General features: G+C 43.7%; 1 protein-coding gene across 1 annotated transcript in view; it reads left to right on the top strand.

The window, feature by feature from the left end:
* The first annotated feature begins 77 nt into the window (after positions 1 to 77).
* LOC106892737 (spectrin beta chain, non-erythrocytic 5-like) overlaps positions 78 to 12,618 on the top strand; it is a 121,871-nt gene continuing 109,330 nt past the window's right edge. Inside the window, exons 1-13 of the mRNA XM_014950154.1 lie at positions 78 to 275; positions 1,621 to 1,773; positions 2,314 to 2,444; positions 3,772 to 4,023; positions 4,703 to 4,990; positions 5,635 to 5,881; positions 6,738 to 6,877; positions 7,925 to 8,024; positions 8,923 to 9,093; positions 9,186 to 9,350; positions 9,993 to 10,219; positions 10,792 to 10,978; positions 12,126 to 12,326. Of these exons, the coding sequence (XP_014805640.1) occupies positions 78 to 275; positions 1,621 to 1,773; positions 2,314 to 2,444; positions 3,772 to 4,023; positions 4,703 to 4,990; positions 5,635 to 5,881; positions 6,738 to 6,877; positions 7,925 to 8,024; positions 8,923 to 9,093; positions 9,186 to 9,350; positions 9,993 to 10,219; positions 10,792 to 10,978; positions 12,126 to 12,326 (2,460 nt within the window). The remainder of the gene's footprint in view (positions 276 to 1,620; positions 1,774 to 2,313; positions 2,445 to 3,771; positions 4,024 to 4,702; positions 4,991 to 5,634; positions 5,882 to 6,737; positions 6,878 to 7,924; positions 8,025 to 8,922; positions 9,094 to 9,185; positions 9,351 to 9,992; positions 10,220 to 10,791; positions 10,979 to 12,125; positions 12,327 to 12,618) is intronic.

Here is a 12,618-nt window from a genome sequence, read left to right as displayed (position 1 = left end):
TTTTTGGTGTGAGGCCTGGGCCAGACTGTCAGGACGCAGGAAGGGCTGGGCTGCTCCCTTTGGGATGACGGGCCGGCATGGGTAGAGGGGCCTCAGTCCCACAGGGAGGTGAGCAGGGTGGGCCTGAGGTGGTAGCCGGGGCCAGAGCAGAGTCCCAGTCCTCAGAGCTGTATGGCAGCCTGTCCCCAACTGTCACCAGTGGGAAGGGGCCAGCCCTCAGCCGCACCGGCTCTAGGCTGGCCCTGAGCCTGGTGTCATGTCTCTGGGACCCAGGGGTGCTTCTAGGCCCCTGACACTGAGATATTAAACTGCAGTGTGTTGAAGTACAACATGAATCCGCTCACAGGTGACAGTGATGGTTCAGAGGAGTTCTGTGTGTACTGCACTGCAGCAATTTCGTTACTTAAACATTAGGGTGAGGATGTCCTTCACACAGCAGAGAGGCAACAGTCCTGGAGATTCTTGGAATGCGTGGAAGACAACTTCCTAACGCAGCTGGTGAGGGAACCGACCAGGGAAAGTGCCCTACTGGACCTGCTGATAGTTAACTCGGAAGGTCTTGTGGGGGATGTAAACGTTGGAGGCCGTCTTGGACAAAGTGATCATGAGATGATAAAATTTTCAATTCTCACTGAAGCAAGGAGGGGGGCCAGCAGGACTGCCACCCTGGACTTCCGAAGGGCAGACTTTGGCCTCTTCAGGAGCATGATTGGGGGTGTCCCTTGGGAGATGGTCCTCGAGGGCAAGGGTGCCCAAGAAAGCTGGTCATTCTTCAAGGAGGCACTCTTAAAGGCGCAAGATAAAGCTATTCCCAAGTCCCTAAAATCAAGCAGGAAGGGAAGAAGACCAGCCTGGCTAAATAGAGAGCTTCGGCTGGAACTCAGGAACAAAAAGAAGGCTTATAATCTTTGGAAAAAGGGCCTGGCAGATAAGGAGAAATACCATGAAGCGGTGAGGATATGCAGGGGGAAAATTAGAAGGGCCAAGGCTCAAGTGGAGCTCAGCTTGGCCACCAATATTAACAATAACAAAAAGGGGTTTTTTCAGTATGTTAACAGCAAGAGAAAGGTGAGGGATAATGTGGGCCCACTGATGGATGAGGTGGGCACCCTAGTAGTGGAAGACACGGAGAAAGCAGAGTTGCTGAATGGCTTCTTTTCTTCAGTCTTCACTGTTAGGACTACCCCTCATGAATCTGTGGCCTTAGAGGCAAGGGGGATGGTATGGAGAGAGGAAATTTTTCCTCTAGTAGAGGAGGGCCAGGTTCGGGACCACTTGGCCAAACTGGACATTCATAAGTCCATGGGGCCTGATGGGTTGCACCCACGAGTGCTGAGGGAGCTGGCAGACGTTATCGCTGGACCACCAAGCAGCACAGCGGCCTTGCTGCCTGTCAGGGGCTGAGCACTCTCCAACTGCTTCTCTTACGCTTTTAAACCACTGTGGCTCTGGGAAGAAGTATTGTGATCTTAAGGTAACAAGCTCTGTTCTCTTTCAGCTGTGTCTGGCAAAACTACTAAGCTACCACCTGTGTATTGTAGTTAAATCCAAGGATCTTTTCTTTACTTCAAATAGCAAGGAGTTATTACAGCAATCCTTAAATCTTCATCTGTTTTACAGGAGAGAAAAAAGGCTCTGGAGGAGATGATTGGATATTACCGCTTCTGTAGCTCTTGTGAAGAATTTCGGTCATGGATGAAAGACAAAGAGAATATTTTTCGGACTCTTCAGCCTCAAGCAGACAACGTGGAGGTCATGCAGCAGAAATATCAGGTACCCTTTTCCATGCTCACAAATGACACCTTTTAAATCAAATTGACCTTGGGAGCAGAGGTAAAGTTGAGAAATTAAGTTTTGAGAGTCTTTTTCTTCATTTCAACTTATGGAATCATGCACAGATCAGGTATTTCTTTCATGTAAACTAGGCCAGGCTTATTGAAGCCGACGTGATTATGTCCCTTTAACTTCTCCTGTGGATGTAGTAGTCTGCACAAATACCATGGTACGAAAGGACTCTTTTTGTGTTTTATCTTATGCCACTTGAAGAAAAATGCCAGATGATGAAAAAATCCTACAGTGCACTTGAATCCCAGTGGAGTGGGACATAATGTGCGTAGGCACAGGGTGCACACCAGGGGGTTCAGGAGGGCTATGGGGGAACTCCATGCACAGGTGGGCATGGTGTCAGCTGACAGGTAAATGGAGAGGATACCTGTGAAGGTGGGAGATGAGTGGATGAGTGGATTATTGAGAATCATGTCCATAAAAATGGAAAAACCTCAAATTCTGCATTCTTGTTATTTTCTATTTTAGAGCTTTTTAACGGAACTGGCTGCAGGCAAAGGCCAGCTGGGAGATATTGAAAACTTAGCTGCTAAATACGGAAAGATCAGTCCCGGCAAATATTCTGAGATCCAGATTTGGCTGGAAGAGATCAACAGCAGGTAAAGGAGCTACTGGTTAAACAGAGGATTGTCTCATGGGGGCAACTGACCTTTCATGCCCAATCTAGCCTACACTGAAAGTATACCCGTCTGATAGATTTTTAGCTCCCAGCGTTGGCCTGAGGGGAAGTTTTTGCTTGTGGCTGAGGTTTTCACTTGTGGCTGAGGTTTGCTGTATTTGGGTGCAGCTGTCACCACCAAACAGGGGGCAAAGGAATAGGGGTGCTCCCTGGGGCCTGGTCTGGGCCTGGCAGCCGGGGCCTGTCCCACCGCCCCAGCCAGGAGCAAGGCAGGCAGGGGGGCACCTGTAGTCCCCATGGCCTGACTATGTGGTGAGGGGGCACAGCTGTGGCGGGGCCAGGAAGCCCATTTTTGGTGTGAGGCCTGGGCCAGACTGTCAGCACGCAGGAAGGGCTGGGCTGCTCCCTTTGGGATGACGGGCCGGCATGGGTAGAGGGGCCTCAGTCCCACAGGGAGGTGAGCAGGGTGGGCCTGAGGTGGTAGCCGGGGCCAGAGCTGAGTCCCAGTCCTCGGAGCTGTATGGCAGCCTGTTCCCCACTGTCACCAGTGGGAAGGGGCCAGCCCTCAGCTGTGCCGGCTCTAGGCTGGCCCTGAGCCTGGTGTCATGTCTCTGGGACCCAGGGGTGCTTCTAGGCCCCTGACACTTAGATATTAAACTGCAGCAATCTCTGTGTGTGTTGAAGTACAACGTGAATCCGCCCACAGGTGACAGTGATGGATTCAGAGGAGTTCTGTGTGTATGAAATTCAGTGAAATTCAGTGAAAATACTGAAAGGATCATCAAACTCTGTTTGACTTCACCAAGTATGTTTAGTACCTGTTGTGTTCGTACTCCTGGCACCATGCCACCCAGTTCGTTACTTAAACATTAGGGTGAGGATGTCCTTCACAAATACTGAAAGGATCATCAAACCCTGTTTTACTTCACCAAGTATGTTTAGTACCTGTTATGTTTGTAGTCCTGGCACCATGCCACCCAACTGGAACTGAGAGGCACAGCCAGGTCCTGATTTTGACCATTGTTGTTTATTAGCATCATGTCCAGTGTGTTCTGGTCACCTGAGCAGGTCCCCTTGCTTGAGATGGCCCATAGATGAGCTTTGAGATTGTAGGGGAGTGGTAGTGTTCACCCCCTCAGCCCACTTAAGTCCTGATCAAATCATTATACAAGACTTTTTCTGAATAGAAAAAAGGATACATTTCATGTATAATGAAGGTTATAAATTGAATCTGCTCTCTAGATGAAGGCAAGTTTTGGGGTAGTGTCTGAGGCTAGATGCAAGTAATGGGGTTGTCTCTTTCCAAGGTGGGAACGCATGGAAACTCTGAAGGAGGAGAAGGGCTCTGAGCTGATTGGAGTGGCTGACGTGAAGACGTTTCTTCAGGATTGTCAGAGCATAGGAGTACTACTGCAAGACAAAATGGTCCAACTCGGCGATCTGGAACCAGGGAACTCTCCTGCTGGGCTGGAGTCAGACAAGCGCAAGCTGTGTACAGTTGAGAGAGAGGTCCTGGTGATAGAGAGGAAAATTGAATACTTGAGGAGCGTTGCAAAATCGTAAGGAATCTACTCTTTGTTTCCATATTCTTTGCTAGTTCTCTAAGATGATGTTGTAAACTATGGGTATAAAGAGAATGAGCAGCTTGTGAAGTTTGTCTTGAAATTTCTCTTTCTAGCAACCTGAAGAACTGACTTGACTGCTGAATTGAGCTCATCTCTCTTGAGTATGGCTGAGTGATTAGTGAAGTGATTGTTTCCAGAATTTACTGTTGTAGGAGGATAAATACCACAGGATTCTTTGTGGCTCTAACAAATTATCTCTACTAGTGGGAGTTACTTCCACATTTTGAACTAGGTATCATTTAGGTCCTGAAAAGGGTAATCAGGTGAAGCAAGGATGAAGGAAGAAAGATAGCAAAGAATTATGCACAGAAGTTTGAATTTGAAATATGAATTTAAAGTTTTTTACTTCTTTAAGTTTTCTTTACATTCACAGTGGGAATGAATCATTGAACCACAACAGTGTTACCAGACTCTTTCACAGGGCTGCACTTTCTGCAATACACTTCATGCACAACAATATTTCTTGCTGGCGTCGAACATTTGTTGCATTAGCTGACTTTCTTTTTTAATGGAAGTGTAAATATCCAAATACATTCCTTTTAAAGACTACTGGTTCAAGCTCTAAATGCCTGAAGTGTGCATCCAGTTGAATGTGTTTTATTTCCTCTCGTAGGATTAAGGACACCAACCCTGCAGAGAGCAGGGCCATCACTGAGCAGGTGGAGACCATGGAGAGGCTTCTGGCAAAGCTCAAGCTGGAGACCCAAAAGAAGCAGGACATTCTGCAGCGGGCACAAAATCAACAGTCCTTCCTGCAAGAGAGCCGCAGGCTTCTGTTGTGGGCAGAAGGCATTCGGGAGAAACTGAGCAGTGAAGAAATGGGTGTAGATGTTGCTTCTGCAGAGCAATTGCTGAAGGAACACCAGGACCTGCTGAAAGAAATTAGGTCTCAGAAAGAAAGGTAGAGAGATTCTGTCAGGGTGGGCAGAGTGGGGTGGTGTGACAACAGTTTTGTAAAAATGAAACATGTCTATCATGTATATAAATTGTGTATGAAAGTGATGCCGAGAGTTTATTCAAATACTCTCAAAACTGAGTGTAAAAAGGAGACTGCAGAACACAAAATTGAGTTAGTTTTTTGCATACTTATCCTAGTGGCTGATGAAGGGGGAAGGAGGAGCTGTATGTTCGGAGTAGTATTCCACAACTACCCGACACTCAGATAGTACCATCTGCACTTTGAGTTCCCCCACTCCTTCCCTTCTGAGGCCTTATGCATTGAGTTGCCATCATCTTTGGTTATCCTTCTGCACTATTATGAAGCTCCAGATACTGAGTTGGCCCTCCTCTCCTTAATGGGAAAGCCTGCTTATATGGGCTTTCAATCCAAATGTGGAAATCTCACCTACTGCCTCCAGCATGTACCCCTGAGCAAACAACCAGCTGCACTTTGTAGTGCACAGCCATGGCTAGCAGAAAAAGAGTGAAAGGGAGGGAGGGAAGGTTAATGTCTAGGCACTGCCAAAACAGCTAGGAGATGTAATGAAAGAGAATTAATATTCCCTCATGCAGAGAGGTCTCACTTTTCTTTTTGACTCTGGTAAGATTTGTGCAGCTGGAAGAGCTAGGCCGCAAAGTAATCCACGAACAACCCAGTAACGGCAGGACCGCAGATGTCCACCAGTCCATGGAGAGGCTTGCTGAGGAGAACAAATTGCTGGAGAAAATGTGGGAACAGCGACAGAAGAAGCTGCAGGACGGCCTGGAACTGCAGAAGTTCAATAGGGAGGGAGACCGTATCAATGCAGCCCTCTCTGGCCATGAGGCCTTTCTCCGGGGAAATGACCTTGGGGTATGTACAGCAGCTGATTTTGTTTTCTCCTACTTCATCTCCCCATCCAGGGAGTAGCAAAAAGTTTTAAATTAGATCAGTTTCCTCATTCTTGTGGTTATGGCATTTTAATACTTGGAAACTAGACTTTCAGGTTCTTATTAATGTTCTTAAGTTCTTACTCATCTTAATGAGAACAAAGCTCATTGTCTCTCAAAGTTTTAAAGACTGCTAGAGTTGTGTTTTGTTGCTGTTTGTACATGTCAGATGGTTTATATAAAATTGACTCATTAGTTTGGTGGCTAATCATTAAGAAAAAAGGTTTCGGCTTGAACATAATTAATATATTTTTTTGGCAAAGTAAAAACTTGAGTTTAAAAAAAAAATAAAGCTTTTTCTTTTCATTGAGTATTGGCCATTAAATCAAATGAAGGAAAAAAAAAATGCAGATGGTATTCACAAGATCAGGGAAGGAGGAGGTTGTGGCATCCCACCATCTTTTAGGTTTTCAGCTGAAACTGAAACTTAAGTACTTTTTGTCCATGTAAGTGATATAAAGTTTTACTTAGTTACAGCCTTTCGTATTGCACATACCTAGATGTGCCAGAGTGCTGGCATAAATTCAGCATGTGTATTTTCTTAAAAGGTGAAATTGGAACCATAGTGAAAACATTAAACAGAAGAACCAGATATGATACAAACTTAAACACCTGCTGCTTGTTTGTAGCCCTGAACATCCTTAGGCATAAGCAAAACGTGCACTATATCTCCTGTTTGAAAGAGAAGGGGGAAAATAAAGTCCAACATTTTTTTCATTGCTACAGAAACAACATATGTCCGAGAAAAAACTTGATCAAACTTTCTTTCTTAAATACAGGACCATGTAGATGCTGTTCGAAGCCTGCTAAAGCAACATCAGCAATTTGAACAAGTGCTAATGGTGCTGAAGAGACGAATTGAAGCCCTTAATGAAAATGGAGTGAACCTAATAGAGAATAGACACTTTGCATCTCATGTGTGAGTCCAAACTCCTTCCTTTTTCATTTAGCTTTAATAAATGGTCCAGTGCAATCAGGGTGAGATGAAAGACTTTCTCTGAGCCAGGATTCAGTTGACCTCAAAGTTGTGATCTGCTGGATGGGGGGGAGAGAAAGGGGTGAAGGAATTTTTTAAAAAAAATATGAACTTCCTATGCTCTCAGGACAAATAAGTGAAATGCTTTAGCTTACAAGTGGCGTTTGACAGAATGCTAGAATAATTTGCCTTGTATCATAAATTACATATAGTGTTAAAAATTCTTTAATGTAAACTCCTTAAATGCCTACATAAAACGAATTTTCTTTCATTTATTAGTATCACAAATTTGAATTAATGTTTGCTGTTAAAAAGTTAGGGAAGGCTTCACAAGGAAATAACTCATCAGGAGCAGCTCCTTCATGTTTTTGTTGAAGCTAAACTATCATCTGTAATTCCTTTACTGTGCTAGAGCCACTATGATCTAGTGAGGGGACCTCTGCACAAACAAGAATTAGAAATATAGGGTCAGAATCGACCTCTTGGGTCAAAAGACTATGTTCTTATGATCGTAACTGATAATGTCTTGAAAATTGCCTCCACAAATTGATAAAAATGTATTTAAATCCATGATAATGTCTTGAAAATTGCCTCCACAAATAGATAAAAATGTTATTAAAATCTGATTTCTTGCCAGCACGACTACCATTAGAAGGTCATACCAGAGCCTCATTGCACTTGCATCACAAAGAAAAATATTAGTTAAAGTGGAATATTTGGGAAAGAGAAAAGTCTGGGTGTTTTAGTCAAACATACCCGACTTCAATTCACTAATGTAACACGGTCATTTAAAAGGAAAGTCCAGAGTAGCTAGGAAGCAATAGCTGCTTTCCAGACGAGGCCAGAATGGTCATGGGACAGGGTCATATATCCCTTCATCCTGTTAACAGAGGTGTTGAACTAGATTCCATTTATATCATAGTCATACTGCAGTACAACCAAGGGGAACCAATGACTAGTACTGCATTGGACTTGTGTTTTTCTTGGTAGTATTGAAGAGAGAATGATTACTCTCCGGCGAAGGTGGGAGCGGCTGATAGAAAGCAATTCCAAGAGAAAACAGAAGTTGTTGGATTCCCTAGAGCTGCAGGTAAACTGACTGATACTGTGGATTTGGTCAAGCATGCGTGAAGTAATTTTATCATTTGTCTTAATATGGGACAAATCTCAAACTGGTGAGCATTCCTACTACAGCTCACTTCCTGTTCGGCTGTGAGACAGAGAATTCCACTTTCCAGGGAGCAGATGATGCACTGTTGATAAATCTTACAAAGCCATAACCACAGCAAAACACCAAAGCAAAAATGGAGTTATTGAATAAAAAAATATCAACAGAATATTTCTTCTGCTGGATAAGTTTATTCTACTCATTACTTATTATTGTTCTGGGCCTTAATATTTTGGCACAGATACTTACAGTAACCATAGTTTTGGTACTAAATTTGTGTTCTGGGCCTTAATATTTTGGCACAGATAACTTACAGTAACCATAATTTTGGTACCAAATTTAGCTTGCAGTGCTGAGATACAAAGTTATACTGGAGAACTGGACCACTTATAGTTAAAATTGTCTATTGAAAATGCAAACCTTCACTGACAATTAAAGGCAACAGATTAGTAAATGTGGTAAAAAAGGGACTAAGAGATATTACTCTGAGGGCTTAAAAACTCATCCACGGTTCAAGATCATACCTCAAAGGCAACAGATTAGTAAATGTGGTAAAAAGGGACTAAGAGATATTACTCAGAGGGCTTAAAAACTCATCCATGGTTCAAGATCATACCTGTTCAATTAAGACTGTTGATTGTGTAGAATAACTTTTGTATGAAAATATATCAAATTGTGTAGAATAACTTTTGTATGAAAATATATAAAATTTCCTAACTGTTAGAAAAAAAAAAAAGGACTTGATCCTAACAGGAAGGATGTACTGCAAACCCATGTAGAAACAGACCTCAAATCAATTTAATCCTGCTTGTTTCTGTAGGAGTTTAATCGTGATGCTGCTGACCTTTTGATCTGGATGGAAGAGAAGTACAAGATTGCATCAGATGAATCCTATCGTGATCCAACAAATGTTCTACGCAAACTGAAGTGGCATGAGGCTGCTGAGAAGGAAATGATGGCTAATGAGGAGCACTTTGCAACACTGATAAATGTGAGGGCAGTTTTGGAGCTAAGTCTTCCATCTTGTCCCAAACTTCATAGATGCTGATCTACTCAAAAAACTGATGTGCTGTGTTTCTCCAGAAAGGAAATCAGCTGATTCAAGACAACCATTATGCTGCAGTTTCTATCCGGGAGAAGATGTCAGAACTTCAAAAGAAGTGGAAGGAATTGTATGGCAAGATGATAGAGCGAGGTGACAAGCTGAGACAAGCTGGGCAGCAAGAACAGCTCATGGAACTGCTCCAGGTCAGGGGGTGGTGGGGAGCAAAGGGGAGGAATTGCCTAGGAGCCTGGTTCCTCTGTCACGTGGTCCCCACAAAAAAGAACAGAATACCATGCAAGTAAAAGTGTATTTTAAGGTGTCCATTTTGTCTAAAGTCTCAGGAGAGAAAATCCAATATAACCCTGACCAAGCTCACTCCAAAGCTATCAGCCAGGTAATGGTGCTGGCACAGCACCGAGATACAAAGCTGTTGAACTCGGGCTCAGCACTGCATAAGTGTAGCTGTCCTGTCCTGGAAAACAATCAAAACCCTCTGCATGGGTCAATGCTGTGAAAACAATACTGCTTGCTGCTGTTGTGTTGTAGCTACAATCTGAAGCCTTTGAAGATTGTTTGATGGTTTTGTATTATGTCACTGAAGATAGTTCAAAGAGACTGTTTTTGATGATGTTCTTTGGTGTCTCAGGGAGAGGACTACTCCAAAATCATGTGCAAAATTAAATATTCCCAGGAGATGCCTCTTGGAGATACCTGGCCATCAAGTTACCAATTAAAGATTTATGGATTTAAAAGTTGTGTTCAGGAAGCTGGCATGGGAGGGGGCTAAGTGAAAGAAAGTTCTGTTGAAAGGTCAGTACGAGTGTGCTGTAATCTTTTCCTGGCAGGATGCCAAAAAGAAGATAGAGAAAATTGAGAAAGTTCTTCAGGAATCTGAGACAGGCCATGATTTGCGCTCCAGCCGTGATCTACTCAAGCAGCACAGACAGCTGGAAAATGAGACACGTGAGCTGGCAGAGAAAATGAACTCTATTGTATCTCATGCAAGGAAAATGGCCACCAATCACTTTGACTCTCAGAGGATTCTGGATGAAACACAGAAATATCTGAACAGGTGAGGTGTCACTCTCTTTTTGTCTCCATCCCTTGTTTCAAATAGCATTTTTTGTTCTACCTTCTAGAAAATACCTTTCAGCTGATTGGATTTAACCTGTATTCAGGAACAATTTCTCCTCCCAGTTCTACCACAACTATACTTTGATCTGCACCTACACAGATGCATGTTTACCCACCTCAGCCTTTATTACTGGACCTTGCTCGTTGCCTGCTGCACTCCTCCTCTAGTCCTTTGCTTACCCATGGGCTATCCACTGCTTTCTAAGAGGTGCAATAATCCACCATTCAATAGTGACTAGTTCCTTAAAACATCACAGGACAAGCCTAGGACTTCAAAAGTGTAAATCACTGTTCCTCTGCTGACGTTTAGTGTTATGGTATAAGTCTACATGCCCAAAGTAGATTTCTGGAGAAGGGATTCTTGTATGTGCAGCGAGCACTAACTGTTGAAATTTAATTGCAAAGAAGCGTCCAGTGTTTTCTAATCTTCACAGTGGTATCACAGTCTAATTCCCTCAGCAGAATCAGGATAAGCTTTGTTTTAACATATATTTAACGGATGACCCCCAGGTTTGAGTCTTTGCAAGCACCTCTTGATGAGAGGCGTAAGTTGCTGGAAGCTTCTGTGGATCTCTATGAGTTCTACCATTATCATGACATGGAACTGAACTGGATTAATGAGCGATTGCCTATTGCCCATTCTACCAACTGTGGGAAGTCCTTGGATGTGGCTCAAAGCCTGTTGCAAAAACACAAGGTAACTCATTTCATTGAGTGTATTATAGCATGTTGGTACATTGCATTTCACCTCAGCCTGCAAACCAGCACCTGCACAGTTGTGCTTTCCCTTCAGGAAGGCCATTCCAAGTAAAATGTATTGTCACACTTTCGATGAGTATTCACCAATTCCAGCACTAGCCAAGCTAAAATGCTTCCAGTGGATTGAGACAAGTCAGCAATATTGCAATGATTTTCAGAGCAAACATGAAAAGTCCTGTGGGAGGTATTATTATTCTGAGAAATTTTGTAGCTCTTCTCATTAAAGGGGGATAAAAAGCTAGTGTACCTCACACTAAATAGGAAAAAACAATTTTTTTTTCTCTTGAGGTTGAATCCTTGAATGTTATATGCTCATACTATTTTAGTTCTATGCTTTCTGCTTCATTATACATGCAGTTTTGAGGTATGTGCATGCTAGATTCTCTAGGAGAGCACTTAACAGCCATTTAATGTTTATTTTAGTTCTGTACTGCTTGTAAAATCGTTTGAACAAGCCACAGTCAATATATTTCTGAAGACAAGTTAACACTTGATTTCTGGAGTGTTTGATTCTTTGTAGCAGCTCCCTGCAACCAGAGGGGCACCTCAGAGCTGCCCTGCACCGCAGGTAACACTGGATTTTGCAGCACCTGGATTGCAAATTCCATGAGACAAGTTATAGGACTAGTGAAGAGGCTTTATGGAGCAGGACTCTAAGCATCTCCCAGCTTTGTGTCTCATTCCTTGTCCTGCTCCATCTCCCAAACCCCTCTGGCTGCTGGGCAGGGGAAGGGGCAGGTATATGGTAAGGAGGAAGGGATAGAACCAGGCCAGAGCACCAGGCTGAGGAATTCTGTGAGTATGCTGAGCACATAGGAAAGTCAAGGGATGTCTGCTGCACCCTCACAGACTCATATCTCCTCCCTTAATGGCAGCACCAAGAGCAGAGTGTTATAGAAGTGGGGCTGGGACCACTGGCTGAGGCTGCAGCTGTTGTAGAAACAGAGACAGTTGTTTTGTCCACTGGTTATACTCTGCCCACTGTCACCAGCTGGCAATTTTGCTTAGGACTAGGAGCACACATAATTTCTTTGTCTTGACGTACCCTTCCTTTATTCCTGTTTTTCCTTTTATCTCATTCCCAGGAACTGCAGGCAGAGGTGAATGCCCACAAACAGCAAATCCAGCGGGTCCTGGATAAAGGAAAGACAATGGTTGTAGGCCGGCATCCATCAGCTCAGAAAATAAGTGAGAAGTGCCAGGAGCTTGTGACTGCCTGGCAGGGCTTGGAGAAGGCCTGTGAGGAGAGGATGAAGCAGCTGCAGCACTCAGTTGGCTTCCAGGAGGTACAAATTACAGCAAAGTGCTTACACAGTAGCTTCTTCAGACAAACAAGATGACCAAAATTTTAAAGTGAATAAAAAACCAGCTTTGCTGGGACTAGTATTGACTTCAGTTGCTTGAGGCCAGTCTCCTGGGGATGGAGGGCTGGGTTGCATAACCTGAATGTAGCCCCCAGTTTAGAGCTCCTGCTTGAGAGGTTTGCCTTGGACTCTCTACTCATCCCTTGTGGTTGTCTGTAGAACACACATTTCTCCTAGTGGTAGCTCCTTTCTCAACATGTTTATACAGCCTGAG

This window comes from Calidris pugnax, unplaced genomic scaffold, assembly GCF_001431845.1.
Source record: "Calidris pugnax isolate Ruff unplaced genomic scaffold, ASM143184v1 scaffold68, whole genome shotgun sequence".
NCBI lineage: Eukaryota > Metazoa > Chordata > Aves > Charadriiformes > Scolopacidae > Calidris > Calidris pugnax.
The sequence above is the reverse complement of the archived record's forward strand: the minus strand, read 5'-3'. Positions and strand labels throughout refer to the sequence as shown.